Source organism: Rattus norvegicus, chromosome 10, assembly GCF_036323735.1.
Source record: "Rattus norvegicus strain BN/NHsdMcwi chromosome 10, GRCr8, whole genome shotgun sequence".
NCBI lineage: Eukaryota > Metazoa > Chordata > Mammalia > Rodentia > Muridae > Rattus > Rattus norvegicus.
Genome location: NC_086028.1, coordinates 71,806,759 through 71,825,090, shown reverse-complemented (window position 1 = coordinate 71,825,090; position 18,332 = coordinate 71,806,759). Strand labels below are relative to the sequence as shown.

The window sequence follows — 18,332 nt, the reverse complement described above, 5'->3', positions numbered from 1 at the left end:
AGCTCTTCCTTGTCTTAAAGCCCAGTCAAATTCTCTCCTGGGGATTTCTGGGGACGAGGTGCTTCAGCCAGCACAGCAAATCCTCAGACACCTGTGGAATACCCAATGGAAACAAGTGGAATAGAGCAGATGGATGTGACAACGAGCGGGGAAGCTTCAGCGCCACTTCCAATCCGACAGCCCAACTCTGGGCCATACAAAAAACAAGCTTTTCCTATGATCTCCAAACGGCCAGAGCACCTGCGTATGAATCTATGATGAAACAATGCTTTTATTAATGCAAATGCAAAAAGGAAACAAATCCTGGAAGGGGATGTGTGAGGATCCTGCAAGATAAAAATGAGAAAATGGCAGTCTCAAAGAGTCAGTGTCATTACCTGGAATGCTTTCGATGGAGGAAAAAATAAACATGGATTTTTAAAAAAATCAATCAATGGTGCAAAAAATAAACCCACAAAAAACTCAAACAAAATAGTATTGTGGAACCCACAGACACATCAACTGACTGGTTCCTACCCTAGCAACATCTCAGCGTTCGTAAGGATTCTCATGCTGATGGCTGTAAACTGACAGTATTAAGGGTAGGATGTTGCTTCTGAATCACTGGTAAAGTCTGATGATGTCACATAAGGGTTATCCTAATAGGCAAAGTACAAGATTGCCTGTAATACTTGCAACTAAGGACAAATTAGCATGCAAGCTTTGTCAAACTTTTTCCAGCAACACAGAATCAAAGACAAAAGAAACTTATCGATTGATGTTTTACGTGCAAACAACCTGAATCTTTTTTTTATATAAATATATATTTTTCAAATAGATTTTTGATTCAGCTCATTATGAAAAACATCCCAAACTTTAAAATGCGAAGTTATTGGTTGGTGTGAAGAAAGCCAGCTTCTGTTCTTCTCTTGATGAAATAAAATGCAAATGAATCATTGTTAACCACAGCTGTGGCTTGCTTGAGGGCTTCGGGTGGACCTGGGGTGTTTTTATTCTTTTTTTGTTTTATAACCTAGCTGCAATACTTGTCTGTAATACTAGGGGAAAAGTATGTTTAATCATTTTTACTTGCAGTACTGCTGTGTGTTAGGCGTAACTGCAAGCCTGGGGACAGGCAGAAGGTGGATAGTCTGCATTGCATCCTTGTCCTGGGCCTGCACTACACTGGAAAAAAATACCACCACCTGTTCTTAATACCAGTATTTGAGTCTGGCCCATGGCAGGGGAGGGACAGAGGAGTCAGGCTAAAGTGCGTAATAGAGCAGTGGGCAGGGGAGATGCACCTGCAGGGAAGAGGGTGTTGCCGTGGGCCATCCTCTTTCTATCTCTTTACAGCATATTGGTAAGGCTTTAGTTTTACTTTGTACTGTTTTGCTGTTTACCTTCCTTAACAATTTTTTTTCCTTGAGAGTCTAAAACAGAAAATATGGTGTTTTTTCCCTCCTGTTCTGGGGCTACATTTTTTAATTGTAAAAATATTTGATGGCCTTTGATGAATGTCTTCCATAGTGAATAAGAAAACCTAGTGGCTTAATCTAGGAAACATGTTAACAAGACACTGTTTTTGAAATTGTAACAAAATCTACATAAATGATTTACAGGTACAAAGAATAAAAATAAAGGTAACTTTACCTTTCTTAAATACTTCCTGCCTTAAGGAGCATTTCCATGACTAGCTGGTGAAAGGGTTTAATATCTGCAGAGCTTTATAACATAGACTTCAGCGCATACTGGTCTAGGTAGATGGTCACACAGTGAGTCCTGTCACACCACTTTGTTGGTCCTCTATGTCTTCAGTCCGAACAACTCACTTGGTAATAGTTGCAGCCCTCGGGTTTCTTTACGCAGATGCTCTTGCTGTGTTCCTCATAGGATCCAAGCCATAAAATTCTTTATGCATGTCAGAATTAGTCAGGATTGACCCAGACCTTGCTTATTTAAATTGTAATTGAAGTGAGATGGGAAGAAATTTTAACAGTGAGCGAAAATAGAACCCTCTTGAGGGGCTGGAGATATGACTCAGCAGTTAAGAACACTAGCTACTTTTCCAGAGGTTCTGAGTTCAATTCCCAGCCACCCCCATGGTAGCTCACATCTATAAACGGTAGTCTCATTAGATCAGATGCTCTCTTGTATGCATATGTGCAGACAAATCATCAACATACATAATAAAAATCTTAGAACAAATAAAAAAAAACACAGCCATGACAGATGATGGGAAATACTGCCTTTCAGTTGTGGCATAAAGTCCATCTTGGACAGAGAAGTTTTTTATCATTTAAGTGATCACTCCTGATTCTCTGACTGTAGCAGCATCTTGAGAACTTCATTATTGTAGCAGTAAATTAGGAGCTGCAGTAATGATTAAGAATGTTCTTCATTCTTTGAGAGTTTGTGGTATTTAAAAAAATAGAACCTCCCCAAAAAACCTATGGAAATGCATATAGGAATCATTTCAGATTGCAAATGGCTTGAGCTACTCTGATATTTGTTTCCAAATGTGTTTACTAACTATAGCATTGACTGCCTGGCCAAATTCCAATAAAACTTTTACACTAAATGATTCCTTCTTAGCCCTAGTTGCTAGTAATATGTGCACTGTGACCACCCCATAAACTGTTAAACTGTTTCATGTAATTACTGCCAGCAATAGTGGCAAATATTGCAATGTTTTTGTGTAGAATGTATTAACTGTACACTTCCATCTGCACAAATATATAGCTTTTCTATCACAACATTGATTAAGTGAAATTGATCATGGTGTGGCAAGTTTATTAATAGAAACTTTCATAAATGGATATCCCTACTATGACTGTGAAAACATGTCAGGTGTCACATGAGTGTCACAGACAGAAAGCACATGCCTATGCAATATGGCCTACTCTGTATTTATTTGTAAAAACTGAAGCATAATTTAAAGTGTATGTCAATACTGGTTTGAGTTTCTAAGAGAGTTGTTCATGCTTGTACCAGGTAAGTATGTAAAAAAAAAGATTAAGTGCTTTTTCTTTCATTACTTGATTATTTTCTTTAAAATCAGCTATTACGGGATATTTTTTATTTTCTACATGCTGTTTTTTAATTAATATGTACTCACTGAACTGAAGTTTACTAAATTTGTTTTATAAGGTTTGTAGTGTTACAGAATAACTGGGATTTATAAACCAGCTGTGATTAACAATGTATTAATTACTGAACTTGAACCAGACCATTAGAAAAATTATGTTATTTCTTCCCCTTATATGCTCTTAAAATTTTTTTCCTCCATACTGTTTTTGAGATAGTTTGAGATTTGAGGATAGGATGCATGTATGAGACTCCATAAATTCAACATTCTGTACTATAGGTGACAACTATAAACAAAATGTATCTTAGCATTAATATCTTGAGCCTTGAACATATTTAATACAGGACCATTTTAGAAATATTCGGTTAGTTATATATATTCCTAGCTTACAAGGGCTAGATCTAAGATTATTCTCAAGAGAAATGTTGAATTTATGAAGAATGGATTTTGAGGCTTTGAAAATGAAAATGGTTAGTATCTCAAAATATGTCAGTATCCAAACATCTGTAGTTTTGTCCCAGGAGCAGACATTAGCTAGCTGGACAAACAGCAGTGATATTTGTCACACAGGGCCTATGGTTTGTTGCTGAACAATATAATACTTTTCTCGTGTGACTCAACACTATAGCACAAGTATTATTTTCCTGGATTCTCTGGAGGAGCATCTAAAAGACGGGTTTCTGACAGTGTTTGCTCTTTAAACTATGTCTTCTTCTACCCCAAGTTGGCTTTGCATCTTTCACATAAGTTCTTTAGCTGCCTTATTAGGAGTTCTATGAGGGCAACACCTTTTCTGCTTTTCATCTTGTATTTAGTTTACTGTGTTAAAATATTTGATTTCAGATTGAATGAATGTAAATAGAAAGAAATTAAATGAAATTTGAATGAACATAAAATAGAAGTGATTTTTTTATTACCTGAGAGAAAAAAATTTAGTATACATATTTACTATAGTATACATAACCAATGTACAATTTTTCATTAACATGTTAGATATGTTCATGTTATCATATTTAATAAACTACTTTTGTATGAGAAATGACAGTTATAAAACTTTCTCCCAAGATATTAGAGCTATTTAAATATATAACAAATTTTAGTGGTCACTTTATGTATTAAAATTACAGATTCTTGTTAATTTTAAATATACTTGAATTGTTTGCTTTTAAAAATCTTCATGCAACAAGCTATATGGAATCTAGCGTCACATAAAAATAGCGGGAATACTTTCTTGTATTAATAATCAACAGCTAGCTTTGATAATGTAACATTCATGTGCAAAATAATTGTAAAAAAAATTTAGCAAATATGTCAGATGGCTCCACAGTTAAGAGCAACGCTGTGCCTTGCAGGGGCATTACAAAATAAATTTGAAAAACAAAAAAAAATCACCCATCTCGCCACATTTAGTGGTGTCTGCCTTTAATCCCAGCACTCAAGAGGCAGAGGTAAGCAGATTTCTGTGTTTAAAGCTAGGCTGGTCTACAAAGCTGATCTACAGGACAGTGAGGGCTGTACAGAAACCCAACCTTGAAAAAACTGAAAAGCAAAAACTAAAAGTGTCTCTAGCAAGGCGTTATAATCTCAGTCCCTGGTGGTTGGTAGCATCTCTCCCTTCCCTTCCCTCCCCTCTCTCTTGGGACATTTATTTTTATGTGTATAGGTATTTGCCTGCATGTGTCTGTATCATGTGTGCAGGGCTCAAAGAAGCCAGAAGAGGGCATCAGATCTGGAACTGGAGTTAAGATGGCTGTTAGCTGCTATGTGGGTAGTGGAGTTCAACGCCAGGCCTCTGGAGCAGTGCTCTTAACTGCTGAGCCATTGCTCTGCTCCCAGCAGCACTTCCTAATGTGGGTACAGTGATTGTTTTAGAGAGTATGACCTGAATTCACAAAATTAGCCCTCTCCTCTGAGGTGAAAGCAAAGAGGACAGAAGCAAGAGAAATGCTTCAGTTCATTACTGATAATGAATACCACAACATTCTTACATTTTCTGTTTTTTTTTGTTTTGAGACAAGATCTCTTTATGTAGCTCTACGTGGTCTGGAACTTACTATGTAGACCAGGCTATCCTTGAACTCAAGAGATCGGTCTGCCTTTATTTCTCAAGGCCTGTGATCAAAGGTATGCACCACCACATCTGGTGTCAATTTTAACATTTTTTCAATTTAAAATAGTCTGTCATGTGTGTACATTCATTCCTACATGTGAGGTCAAAGAACGACTTTCAGGAGTTGGCTCACTTCTTTCATTAGTTCTAGAGACCAAATTTAAGTCGTCCAGTGTGGCAGCAAGTGCCTGTACACACTGCACTAGCCCCATCACATTCCCCTGCCCTCTATCCCTGCAAGACAGGGTTTTTCTCTATAGCCTGTCCTGTCCTATCCTGTAACTTGCTCTGTAGACCAGGTGGGTATCAAACTCTGGCCCACCTGCTTCTGTCTTTTAAGTGCTGGGATTAAAGTATTTGCTACTACTTACTGCCCTTTTCGATTTTTGACTAATACCCTTCTGAAAAAAGCCCATCATAGTCTTCTACAGACTTACTTTATTATTTAATCATATTAAAAAGCCAAGGTGCCTGAACAGCTATTAGGTAAGAAGCTGTGATAAGTGGTGTAAGACGGCTGAGTGTATTAGTTTTGAATAGGAAGTAATTTGATTTTCACAGCCAAATTTTAACCACAAATTGCTTTCTCTCCTTTATCCCTTGTACGTTTAAAACAACAAAGCCAGGAAGATGATTTAACGTATTTAGCAGTAATTCTCAATAGGTAAGGAGTGTGTATGTTTGTGTATAATAGATTATATTTGTGTGTACAGATATACACACACACACACATACAATATACACATATATAGAGTGACTGAATACCCGTGTGCTGATTTAGTCTCTCTTTAAATTTTAATTTTAGTCAGGTGGTGGTGGCACATGCTTTTAATCCCAGCATTCAGCATAAACTTTGGTCCTGGAAGAGCAGTACATGTTCTAATGTGCTGAGCCATCTTTAGCCTGTCTTACACTGCAAGTTTGTTTTCGCTTCAACTTCTCCTTCCCACTTTCATTTCCTTGTTGCTGATGATAAATGAGGAGACGCCTTAGTAGCAGCCCTTTAGACATGGGAAAGACTTCAGCTGCTCAGAGGAAACGTGAGGAAAGATAAAGTGCTCCATTACTTTCCTTCATGCAGAAATCAGCTGGAGATGACCAGCACCAATGCTCTGGCTCCCCCCAGTGAAAGTTGCTGTTTTCCCAATTTCTCCTCCATATAGAACTCAGCCAGGACACAGTGCACACTAAGCAGGCTCCACCACAGCCTTGAGTGCAAGCTTTCCCATCTTTACCGATGGTGATGGTAAAACTTGTGAGCTACATCCCCAGCCCACATTCAAATCACTTTGTCATTTCAAGCTATTACGTGGTATTACACAAAACACAAGGCAGCTAATGGCAAGGAGCACTTAACAGGTCCACCAGGTGAATGGATCTAAGTCATTTATTCTCACTGATTACTAGTCATAGAGCATAATACAGTATTAAAATATATCATCCTCAGTAAATCTTCACTTAGAAAATGTGTTATAGGTAAAATATAGCATTTAGAACTTTCATTTAAAAATACAATTTTATGAAAAATTTAAGCATTTTTAGAATGGGAATTATAAAAGTCTGAAAATTGTTTCAGATACATTTTAAAATACTATGCAGAATCTTTATTCTGAGAACCATGTCAGGAAACAGTACCCGAACCCCTTTAAAATGGCTAGTTCTAGTTTCTAATTGCTGTTTTGGTATTATTAATAAGAAACCACATTTCCAATATAACACTGCAATTATCTGTCAAATAAGTGGAATAAATGTTGCATATTCTTAAGGTGAATATATAGTTTAAAAATGCAGGGCTCTTGCACTTAATCTTTTGAGAAACTGAACTACAAACATGTCTTGTGATACCCTAAAACCATTTTTCTACTCCTGGGAAGACAATTTGTTTTCTACTGCTGGAGACAAATTACCTTTATCAATGCCTTTATCAATAGTTACCAAACCAGATAAAATTAGTGTCTTGAGGCCTTAACAGTTTGTACAACTCAGTACATCTGAAGGTGAGATGAAGTGGCCCCATCTTTCCATTTGTTTATACGTTCTGAAATCACAGTTCTGCACAGGGGACATGTTTTCTCTCTGTTAAACCATAAGGTAATACATTCTTCACAGAATATATGCTGTAAGGGAATGAAGAAGCAGATCTTACACAATGACACTCTGGTACAAGTGTTCTGACTCTACCTACCTATTTCCCGGGTACTGCCTTTTCCGTGGGATCCCTTACCTGCTTAATGGTAACTCACTAGCAGTAACTGAGATACGGCCAGGAGCTTACACAGTGATTGACAACTGCTGCTGTTGAGCAAGACCAGCATCTACTTAGAAGTGCAGCCGCTCTGCCAACTGCTTTGGTATCTAGGTTGTTGACCAAACTACCCCTCTCTTTTCCATGCTCCTCTGCACAAAAATCATCAGAACCTAAGGGGCATAACTTAGTCTACCAGATCCCTTCCATCCTGAACAAGTTAACAACTTTTACCTGGAATGCAACCTTCCATTAAATATTACTCTCACTGCCGTATAACAAACATAAATGTGATTTTAATAAGTCTGAAAAATGTTAAATATAATGTTTAGAAATCTTACCTGACAAAAGAGAAGAACTGGCTTCTGAAATTCAGCTTGACATATTGGACAAATACCATCCATATCCGAACACTGTCTCTTGCTGGCAGGCACTCCATAACTCTATCAAGACAAATTCTTGTTAAAAGTAGTCCCTGTGGAGAGTTTGGCTTTGAAATATATATCTGGTCTGGGATATGGCTCAGTGGTAGCACATGTTTGAGGCCCAGGGCTCAATCCCTAGAACTATCTCAACAAACAAACAAGGTTGCATTCCACATTGGAGATTGACTTAGTAGCCCAGATAGTAGACATTCTAAGATGGGATTCATTCTAAAATCCTAAAAATAGTTTGAGCCCTAAGATCTTGATCTTTTTACTAAAGTCAACAGGATTTAATCACTATCCATTTACAACAGTTATGAACAATCAAAGCTTTCTGTTGCCATGAAGGGGAGAAGGTGGGGGCTTTGTGGGCTTTGTGGAAACACATCAAGGTAAGTCCTAGTTAGGATGGGCTAACAAAAGCTAAAATCAACGTCCTTTAAGTGAGACTTCCATCTTGTACATAAGGTTGATGAACGTATGTATATGCACTCAGGGTGCTTATTTTAATACTTTGTTTTTCTTCTGTGTTAGGTATTGAACCCAGGGCCTCACACACATGCTAGGCAAGTACTCTCAAGTTAAACCAACAGCCTGTAGGGCATTGTTTTGAGGCTATTTCAGCCCTTACCTTACTAGATTCAACCAAGTAAAATGCTTACAACTGCAACTAAACTAACTTAAAGCTAAACTCTGAATTTTATTGTATTTTTTTAATGTTCTCTTTGTTTTAACAGGGTTTCTTTTTGTAGCCCTGGCTCTCCTGGATCTCACTTTGTAGATCAGGCTGGCCTCAACTCCTTCTGCCTCTGCCTCCCAAGTGCTGGGATCAAAGTCAGACGCCACAGCCCCCACCTACCACTTGCTTTTCTATCATTAATTACCTGGAAAAAAAAAAAAAGGAAGTCCCCATTCTTGCTCTCTTTTCTCTGTTCCTCTTGCTTCTTCCCCTCTTCCCCTTTCTCCCCATTCCCTTCCCCCTCTCCATGTGCTCATAGTCAGACTCTATTCCTCTACTCTCTCTGTCTGCCGTTCTCTGTCTCTACTACCCTACCCCTCAACTCCCCTCCCCATGCCCTAAATAAACTCTATTCTATACTTCAAAAAAAAAAAAAGTCCCCCAGATAGTTAGTTCAAGTATTCTATAATTTTTTTCTTTTTTGGGGGCGGGGAGTGGGGGTCTAGACCTTGTTGCCTAGAAAACTTAATTTTCAAATATAGAATTGAGTAAGAGGAAATTTCTTTTAGCATGAAAATTGTAAGGAACATGATTTTTACTGAGTTGTCCTCAAACTAAAGTCATACTTCAGGGTTTTCATAAAAGTGAAATAGGAAATGTTGATAAAAATATACAAAGCAAACATTAGTGGATTAAAAAAGGAAAAGAAACAAAAGTCCATGACAAGGTTTTTTTAAGGTGTCTTTGTAAATCCTAAAAGATATCCAGTGGATTTGCTTTTGTGCTTCCTTTTACAGGATATCTAAGTCTACCACTGAGCCCCAGATCCAAAATGACAAAGGTTTGCAAGGGCAAGAGCCACTGACTGCAGTGCACAGCACTGAAGCAACTGTGGGGAGTGACGTGAGAGACCGCTCATGGGAGTCAGACTTCTAAGTCAGTACAGCCCCAGAGCATTAGAGAATAATCTCAAAGCAGAAGCACTTCCATTTGTCACACTAATAAACTAAAGAAAATAAGGGTGAAACTAGGTAGAGGTATTTCCCTTAACTGATAAAAGTACTTACTGGTCGTGTAAAAAATATTCGTAAGACCTGTCTGAAAGTTCTCAAATGTCCAAAAAAGTCCAAAAGCTAAAAGAGAAAGGCAGCTTATTAATTCAGAACTTCTAAATCTAAAGACCAAAATTCAATTTCCACCCAATCTAACGTTCATTATGTCACATGAGTCATCCGTTATGAATTTACTTCAAGCTTAATAAAGTGCATATATCTGAACCACCTTTCAACCTACAGCTACAATTTAATTAAGACAAATAAACCCTACGTCAAAGACACTGCAGCAGGCTAGCAGATAAGAGCACTGGTGCTGTTCCATTCCACCCCTGGCATCCATGTGGCACCTAGACAGAGGCTCAACCAGCCATCTGTAACTCCATTCCCAGAGGATGCCATCCTTTCTGGCTTTCGTGGGCACTGCACTCATGTGATATACAAATACAGGGAAAACATTCATATATACAAAGTTGCAATAAAGAGAGTGGGGAGGGGAAGACATCAGCTTCATTTGATTTAATTACCCAGACATTTAGATTTGAAAGTATTGTGGGTGGTGATGGTGTACACCTTTGATCCTGGCACTCCCAACAGCAAAGGCAAAAAGATCTCTGAGTTGGAGACCAGCACGGACTACAGAGTGAGAAACCTTGTCTCAGAAAACAAGTTTCATTGGTCTATTTAACAAGTTCCAGGACAGCCAGAGCTACCTCATGAGATCCTGTCTTAATACCACCACCACCTCCTGTGCTCACTCTCGTGTCCCCCCCCCCCCTCACTCTTAAAAAAATAACAAGTTGAAGGGATTAGGCATAAAGTAAAGAGAAGAAGATATTCATCTGGTTTGAGGACTGTGTATTAGAGCTGGTTCTGTGAGGGTCAGTGTCTTTTCTACTTAATCTCCCTTAGATATCACATGCATGTTAATCTTCTCTGATATTCCTCAACAAAAACTGGTCTTAGAATGGTGGCAGGTACACAAGAAGCAGTGTAGTTCCCCACTCCCCCAAACCATTAGTTTCCTTCTACTCTTTCTTGATCACTGTCTTTATTGAGGTGAGGTCTTCCTGGTTGCCAATGCTGGCACACTGATGATTTTCTTGCCTCTCTAACGGGATGACAGGTGTATGTCAGCTCTACATTTCTAAATAGGTAAGAGTCTGCCATTAGTTTCAGTTGGTGATATGAAGATAAATTTTGAGGCAGCTTAGTAGTAATGTAAAGCCAGGAATTAGTATAGGAGTCACTTTGCCAAAGTTTTAATGTTACTTACTTTTAGTATGAGGTAGAGTAAAGCTAGCAATATCCCAAGACTCCATGTAGTTACATTACCAAACTCCCCATAGCTTATAAGGTACCGAAACCAAACTGGTATGGGAACAAAAATTCGGTAATACTGACACAATTCTTCTAAAAGCATGTACCAATATCCCTAAAACAGGAAGGAAAAAGAAATTTAGCTATGTAAGGTATTAAACACATAGCATTGACACTATTGGAAGGATAGCATAAGTATATAATGCATTAATCACAATAATTGAAATTATATTTCAGAATTATGATGAATACAAATTCAACTTGCCATCATATACTATTGTCCTTACATGGCTTGGCTCAGTGTTAGGCCAGTGAGATGACTCAGTGGGTATGGGTAATGACCTTAGTTCACTTTATAGAACCCATATGATGGAGAGGTACACACAAATGTGAAAGAAATGTCTTAATTTATAAGCTGAGTATGGTGACTTCCATTTGTAGCCAGCATTCGAGAGGACATGGTTGTGGGCTCAGGTCATAGAGTGAAACCATGCCTCGCTAAGCCACTGACTGACTGACTGTGTATGTAGTCATTTGATTGGTAATGCCTCAGAGAAAAACAAGTACAAATCTACAATTTTCTGTATATGATGTGAAGACTGAGTTTTCAATTATTTTGAAGGAAATATAATTCAGATTTTAGTCAACTAGGTTAGTATTTTCAGTTGAAGTACTTGAGCAAGTGGTTGCCACGCAGAAGTAATAAAAATTAGGTTATTTAGGTATGGGAGAGATGGCTCTGCAGTTAAGAGTACTTCTTGCTTTCCAGAGGACCTTAGTTAGGTTCCCAACAGCCATAGCAGGCAGCTTATAAACTCCAAACCCAGGGTATCTGCTGCCCTTTTCTGGCCTCTAAACTAAGAGACATGTAAGTGAAGACCAGCTAGCACTCAGCGTTTGCTAACATCATCCCAGTAAGCATTAGTTTCTTACCTTTGATTTGAAAGGCACGATGAAAGAAGGCACCAGCAAAACCAAGCATTTTAAACCCATGAAAAAGAATTTTAGAATGAAGTCTGTAATCCCAACGATCCAAAGAACTTCCCAGAAGCTCAACTGTTCGAGTGTAGGATTTAAGAAAATCAAGCTACCGAGAGAAAAGCATAAGCATTTATGAAAGCAACACACAAACAAGACATTGGTGAAAGCTTTAAGCTTGCTGCAGTATCTTATATGTTCATGAGACAGCTCAGAGCTCTGCATTGAACTGTACCCTAACCTGTGCTTTCCAGGCATCTAACATACACTCCTACAGCAGCTCCACTAAATCAGAGATGCCCCTCCTTTCATGGCCAGGCTGCCCACCTTCTCCCTCTAAACTTCCTTCCCTGGATGGTTTTGTAAAGTACCATGAGCCCTGTTTGTTTCATGTGTTCTTTCACCTAGGCTGACCTCACTGGATTTACAGGCTATGCCCAGCTAGTCTTGCGACAAACATAATATCAAACACTTATTCTGTTAAGGCAAAATTTAAAATGCTGTGCCTCTGTGGTGAGGGCCAGTATCTGCACGTCTTAGTCCAGATGCCTGTGGAGTCAGCAGAGGGCTTCAGACCCCTGGAACTGGAGTCTCCTCTGGAAAGTAGCAGGTGCTCTTGACCATGGCATTGTCTTCCTGGCCACAGGTCATTCCTGTGTCACACTCATTCTGCCACTCATTACAGCCCAGATTTGTCCATATCAGTGCTGCTGAGCCCAGGCCGTCTAACTATCTGATTAAAGCTAAAAATTCAGAAAATCTGGCATGGAAATGCATGTTTACATGTGTTTTATGGATTCATTTTTAGAAACAAAAGTTTGGCAATAACCACCTAATGGCACTAAATAAATACTGATTAAAACTGGTTAGTGGCACATTACCTATATTTCTATCAAGAGGCTGAGGCAGGAGGAATACAAGTTGGCACTGGACTACACAGTGAGATCCTATCTCAAAAACAAAAAACAAACAACTGATTCAACAGAAATCTACTTATCAAAAAGTACTTACTGAGCACATGTTATGTGCCATGGTATTGGGGATACAAGTCGTAAGTCACACATGTCAATCATGAAAGGAGACAACTGGGGGCTGGAGAGATGGCTCAGTGGTTAAGAGCACTGACTGCTCTTCCAGAGTCCCTAAGTTCAAATCCCAGCAACCACATGGTGGTTCACAACCATCAGTAATGCGATCTGATGCCCTCTTCTGGTGCGTCTGAAGACAGCTACAGTGTACTTATATATAATAAATAAATAATTTTAAAAAAAAAAAAAAAGGTTGGGGATTTAGCTCAGTGGTAGAGCACTTGCCTAGGAAGCGCAAAGCCCTGGGTTTGGTCCCCAGCTCCGAAAAAAAGAACCAAAAAAAAAAAAAAAGAGAGAGAGAGACAACTGGGCTAGAGAGATGACTCAGTGGTTAAGAGCACTGACTGCTCTTCCAGAGGTCCTGAGTTCAATTCCCAGCAACCACATGGTGGCTCACAACCATCTGTAATGGGATCTGATACCTCTTCTGGTGTGTCTGAAGACAGCTACAGTGTACTTTATATAATAAATACATAAATCTTTTTAAAAAGGAGTCAATTGAAAATTGAACTATAGTAAGCATTACATGCAAATAGGATATACACAAAGTGCCACAGAATAAATGATATACAGTAGATGTCCACTAGGATCTCTGATTACCTGTAATGAAGCGACTGAGAATGGAAGGTGTAATATAAGAGGACGGAAGAACCTGCCAGGAACACCAATAGCCAAGCACACCGAAGCTTTGATGACCGTTCCTAAAAAAGACACAATTCTGTGATTTATTGTGTTGTATTAGGCTGGAATTTTAAGAAATATTATTTTTATTTGATGATGTATTAACTTAGCAAGTACTCTGCATTTTATTAAGAATAAGAAACATTCTAAGTTGTTCATTACCACAAGCACAGTTTTTGTTAATACTTAATTAAAATAACTCTGAACACCCTGGGTTCGGTCCCCAGCTCCGAAAAAAAGAAAAGAAAAAAAAATAACTCTGAACAAAATTTTAAAATGCAAGCTGGGCATGGTGACACACACCTTTAATTAATTCCATCACTGAGGAAGCAGAGCCGGGCAGATCTCTGTGAATTTGAGGCCAGCCTGGTCTACATAGAGTTCCAAGACAGGCAGGGCTATGTAGAGACCCTGTTTCAAACCATCACCCCCATAAAAAATTTAAAAAATGTAAGACCTCTGAGTCCAAGAGACCAATCTCCACACTGACATAAAGGACCCACCCAAATCAATCTTTACCTCTACAGCTTTTTTTTTCTCTTTCACAAAACAGAAAATTTAAGTAAATCAGTTCATAAATATGCAATAATTTTGGTTTTTAAAATTCAAGTTTTATTACTAGTTTAATTGAAAATTTTACAGTTAGGCATCCTAATGAACTGAATGACTTTTTGAGCATTAACATGATACCAGAAAGTGGAAACTTCCACACGTGACTTCACTGCAAGTCAAACACCAGCACAGTAAAAATACTATATAAGACTGCCTCTGAGCTACATGGATAAGGGAGTCAGAAAACAACTAGAGACACCTCATTACATGTGGGCAGGATTTCCAGTGTTAAAGAAATCAACCCGGTACTAATATTTTGTTGTTTTGTAAAGAGACGATCTCACTCTGTAGCACAAGATGGCCTGGTACTCAGAATATCCCAGACTGTCTCTTGAGTTCATGACCTTCCTGCCCCAGTGCTGGGGCTGTAAGCACATGCCACCATGCCCAGCGTTATCCTGTGCTACTTTTGAACTATACACTAAAATTTTTGTTAATATACTATAAATTCCTAGATATGACCCCTCTTGAGGTGAAATTTCATAGATTCTTGGAACTTTTATAATGATTCAGATGATTAAAACTTTCACACTACTAGAAAAACTTCTTAAATAAAAAACATATGCCATTCATGATAGGCTTGCCTTTAATTCTAGCACTCCGGAGGCAGGTAAAGCTCTAGAGTTTGAGGCCAGCCTACTCTACAAGCCAACCAGAAAGTCATAGTGAAATCTTATGTCCCACATACACCTAAAACACCAATGCCCATTTATTCAATGCTCTTATTTACTGCCAACCTCCATCAACTAACTTTTTAAAATGATATCATACTATTCTGTATAATTGACTCATAAAGTACAAAGGTCCTTAAAGGCCAAAACTAGATCACACAGTGTGGTCTAAGTCTCTTAATCCTCTTGTTTTTTTAGGAACCAAACAACTAAGTAAGGTGAGGTGACGAAGCATTAGGACAGGGAACTTATGTCTTTTCCAAGTCATTTAGCAAACAGAACAGAGCATGTGGTGGACATCACAACGCATCCTGTTGCTCCCCCTAGTCCTCTGGAAAGTGACTTCTATTTCTCTCAGTTATTTCTAATTCTGTAGACACAAACAGTTAATAATTTAGTTGCTTGTTATACTTACTCTTAGAAAAACCTGATTTACAATGCTTTTGTTTGCATACATAAAAGTTGTTAGCAGCCCAATTCCAAGAGAAATTCCTGTTAGAAAATAAGTTCTAGTTAATTGAAAGAAAAGGAAAAAAAAAAACCAAGATTATATATGCTAATAATACAACTTTTTAAAAGCAAGCAACCAAAATATGTTAAAATTATCAATAAAATGAGAAACTGAATTCAGCAGTTTTATTTCCTACCTGTTATATGCTGCATAACAAGTTTAATGCCTAAAATCAAAATATAAGGAAGACTTTTTTGCAACCACTTGAAGAGATATCGGAATTCTGAGAAGGAGCCACTTCCATGTTCCCCAGACTCTGTGGCAAAATCATCAGGTGGCCTTGCTTCACTGTGGGAGTAACTCCGGAAACGACTATGCACACATCCATGGGCACAGGTACAGACACCCGACCGTGTGTTTCTAGAGCTTGGACTTTCAGAGTATTCTTTAGGTCCTGAGTTTATTTGGATGTGTACGTCTCCAGGGTGAAGAGAACCTTCTGTCGACCTTGATGGGTGAACACACTGGGAGGCTGCAGCGCCCTCATCATGTGCACTGCCTGGAGGATCATGGAGTTGGTTACAGCTGGTCTGCATGGCCCTTGAATATTTTTTCTCTAAAATGTCTTTGCTTCAGGACTCTTTCTCCTTAAAAGCAAAATCAAAGAGCAGAAAGCATTCGAAGTTAATCACAAGCAGTCCATTAGATGTCCTTTGTTCACTAAAGGAGCAGTTGATGGTCACAGAGTTTCAGGTCCTCTAAAACTCCTTCAATCCTTGCTACTGCCAAAGCTCTGCTGCCCTGCCCACCCTAACCCCAAAGTCCAACTTGGCAAACCAGTGAGTTTTGAACCTTAGGGGCTACTTAAAAATACAAAGCATTTTGGTGAACATTTGCTTTTGAACTGCAGATGTCTTGAATTCTCTAATGCCAAGACATCAGCAAACAGTCAAAGGAGGGGGATCCAGCAGATACCACAATGAGTATCAGGACTCATACTGAATAAGCAGACACATGTACTCTGAGGCAAAGTCCACATTAAGAAGTTTGCTAAGAGGCTGGAGAGATGGCTCAGTGGTTAAGAGCACTGACTGCTGTTCCAGAGGTCCTGAGTTCAATTCCCAGCAACCACATGGTGGCTCACAACCATCTGGGATCTGATGTCCTCTTCTGGTGTGTCCGACAGCTACAGTGTACTTATATATAATAAATAAATCTTAAAAAAAAAAGAAAAAGAAGTTTGCTAAGGATAGGTGAGATGGCTGGGTAAGTCAAGACTATTAATTTGAGTTAAATCGCCTAAATCCATATGGTGCAAGGAATGAAGTGACCCCAGAAGTCTTCTGACACGACATTAAATAATATAATAGGTTTTTTTTTTTTTTTACAGATTCGTTAATGTTTGGAAGGAAAAAAAAATCAGTGCCTTAATTAAGCATCAATAAAGATAAACATTTCGTTTTATGTTGAAACAGCTTCCACAAAGCTAATAAGGTTTTCAGTAATTAATGGTGCTACTGAGAATATTGCTTCTCCTCCCAAAAGAATGTTAGTCAAATACCTTTGAAAGGGGGCCCTTAGGGGGAGTCATCATGTAATTGCTAAGTGATGCTTTAGTCTAAATAAGGAGTTAGCCTCCCGAATAAAAATGCCACCACCGGCAGTGTGTGGGGAGGGTAGGGATGTCAGAAGAGAGGCTGTGGGCAGGGCAAGATCCCTACGTGATCCAGTGTAGATCTCGGGCCAGGGTGCCAGAGTCGCGCTATCGCCCGACGAAACGCAGAGCCCACACCGCCGGGCCTCTCCCGTTTCCCCCGCGAGGGAGCTAGCTGCGGCGGAGACTGGCTGAAACCGTGCAGTTACTGTGTGACGTTTCGAAGAGGCTCGGAAGGCACGGCGGCTCTGTCCGCTTCTCTCTGAAGAGCGACTTGGGACAGGACAGTTTGTGTCTCTGCTATTAAAAAAGGAATACAAAACCTGCCCTCCTTCATACATAAACAAGGGGAAAGAGAAAGAAAAGTGAACGCCAACTCTTCCGGAATCCGCGAGGACAGAGTTCTCCACCCACGTCCGAGCTTCGGCTCTTCTCCCCGGAAACCCTCCGCCTCACCCCCTTCCCCAGGCCTGACCTCTCATGACCAGGAGCGGGTAGCCTCGGCAGCCACAATACCGACAGCCCCACACGCGGCCGCAAGCCCTTCTCGCCAAGCCTTCAGCCTCGGACGCCACCAGCACCAGCAGCGCTCGGCCTGGCCCCGCGGCGGCGCGCGCGTTCCCTAGACGTCGTCACGCGCGGCCCGCCTTCGCCGGGCCACGCCCTCGCCTGGTGGAGGAGGGCGCCTCTAGGCCCCGCCCCACGCTCATCCCGGCCCCGCCCTCTCCCTGCGGAAAAGGGGCTCCTTAGGCCCCGCCTCGAGTGCCTAGCCCCGCCTTCACCCGGAGCAGGAGGAGGAGGGCTTCGCTAGGCCCCGCCCTGAGCATCGGAGCCCCGCCTTGTGGCCCTGTTGCTGATGTTAGCCGAGTGGTGTGTAGTGGCTGACGTGTACGCTAATTAAGTCTGCAGGGCTGTCACGTTTTGCATTAGTAACCAGTCATACGCTTCGGAGTTCTCCAGGCTGAGAATGTGTAGGTCCAGGAACCTGCTTGGCGGCGGACTGCGTACCGGGAGCTGCGATCCGAACGAGAACATTGGGGCTTCCGGCTGCGTGTTGGTATCTATTGCAGACCTGCTGGGCCCCTGGGCCGAGAGGTTGCGTGACCTGGATTCGGGTTCCAAGCCTGAAGTTGAACAGCGCGCCCTAGTTCGTGCCAGAACCAGGTGCCAGAACTGGTTATCCGAAGCGCTGGGAAGTTTGTGAGACCGTGAAAGTACATTTAGAAAACCCCGTGTTGGCGAACAGGGAACTAAAATAAAGGCTACTAGAGGGGGGGAAAAAGATAGAACGGGGGGGGG

At 40.2% G+C, this 18,332-nt stretch overlaps 2 protein-coding genes across 7 annotated transcripts in view; one reads left to right on the top strand and one right to left on the bottom strand.

Annotated features, from left to right (window-relative positions):
• Rps6kb1 (ribosomal protein S6 kinase B1) overlaps window positions 1-7,297 on the top strand; it is a 47,418-nt gene extending 40,121 nt beyond the window's left edge. Inside the window, exon 14 of one of the 3 annotated variants that reach the window (XM_063269982.1) lies at window positions 21-7,297. In XM_063269982.1, the coding sequence (XP_063126052.1) occupies window positions 21-258 (238 nt within the window). In that variant the 3' untranslated portion in view covers window positions 259-7,297. 3 annotated transcript variants of the gene reach the window in all.
• Window positions 3,959-17,688, bottom strand: Rnft1 (ring finger protein, transmembrane 1). 4 transcript variants are annotated; one of them, XM_063269402.1, is made up of 10 exons: window positions 17,509-17,685; window positions 17,101-17,333; window positions 15,576-16,026; window positions 15,344-15,420; window positions 13,565-13,665; window positions 11,832-11,985; window positions 10,855-11,013; window positions 9,594-9,659; window positions 7,764-7,865; window positions 3,959-7,294 (listed from the first exon to the last, which is right to left on the bottom strand). In XM_063269402.1, exons 3-10 carry the CDS (start codon window positions 15,973-15,975, stop codon window positions 7,160-7,162), a joined length of 1,194 nt encoding a protein of 397 aa, XP_063125472.1. In that variant the 5' UTR covers window positions 15,976-16,026; window positions 17,101-17,333; window positions 17,509-17,685; the 3' UTR covers window positions 3,959-7,159. The 4 variants fall into 4 exon arrangements, with proteins under 4 accessions (XP_063125472.1, XP_006247182.1, NP_001385733.1 ...); NM_001398804.1 differs by lacking the exon at window positions 17,101-17,333 and having other exon boundaries at window positions 6,551-7,294; window positions 17,509-17,667; XM_006247120.5 differs by lacking the exons at window positions 10,855-11,013; window positions 17,101-17,333 and having other exon boundaries at window positions 17,509-17,687.
• Window positions 17,689-18,332: the final 644 nt, after the last annotated feature.

Bases quoted from the DNA above. Each gene is read 5' to 3' on its own strand.
- Rnft1 (XM_063269402.1), bottom strand. From the start codon at position 15,975: ATGCAGACCAGCTGTAACCAACTCCATGATCCTCCAGGCAGTGCACAT. The intron at 15,421-15,575 runs GTAGGAAATAAA...ATTTTCTAACAG, and splicing joins TGTTATGCAGCATATAACAG to GAATTTCTCTTGGAATTGGG. The intron at 7,866-9,593 runs GTAAGTACTTTT...TTGTCTTGATAG, and splicing joins GAATATTTTTTACACGACCA to AGTTATGGAGTGCCTGCCAG.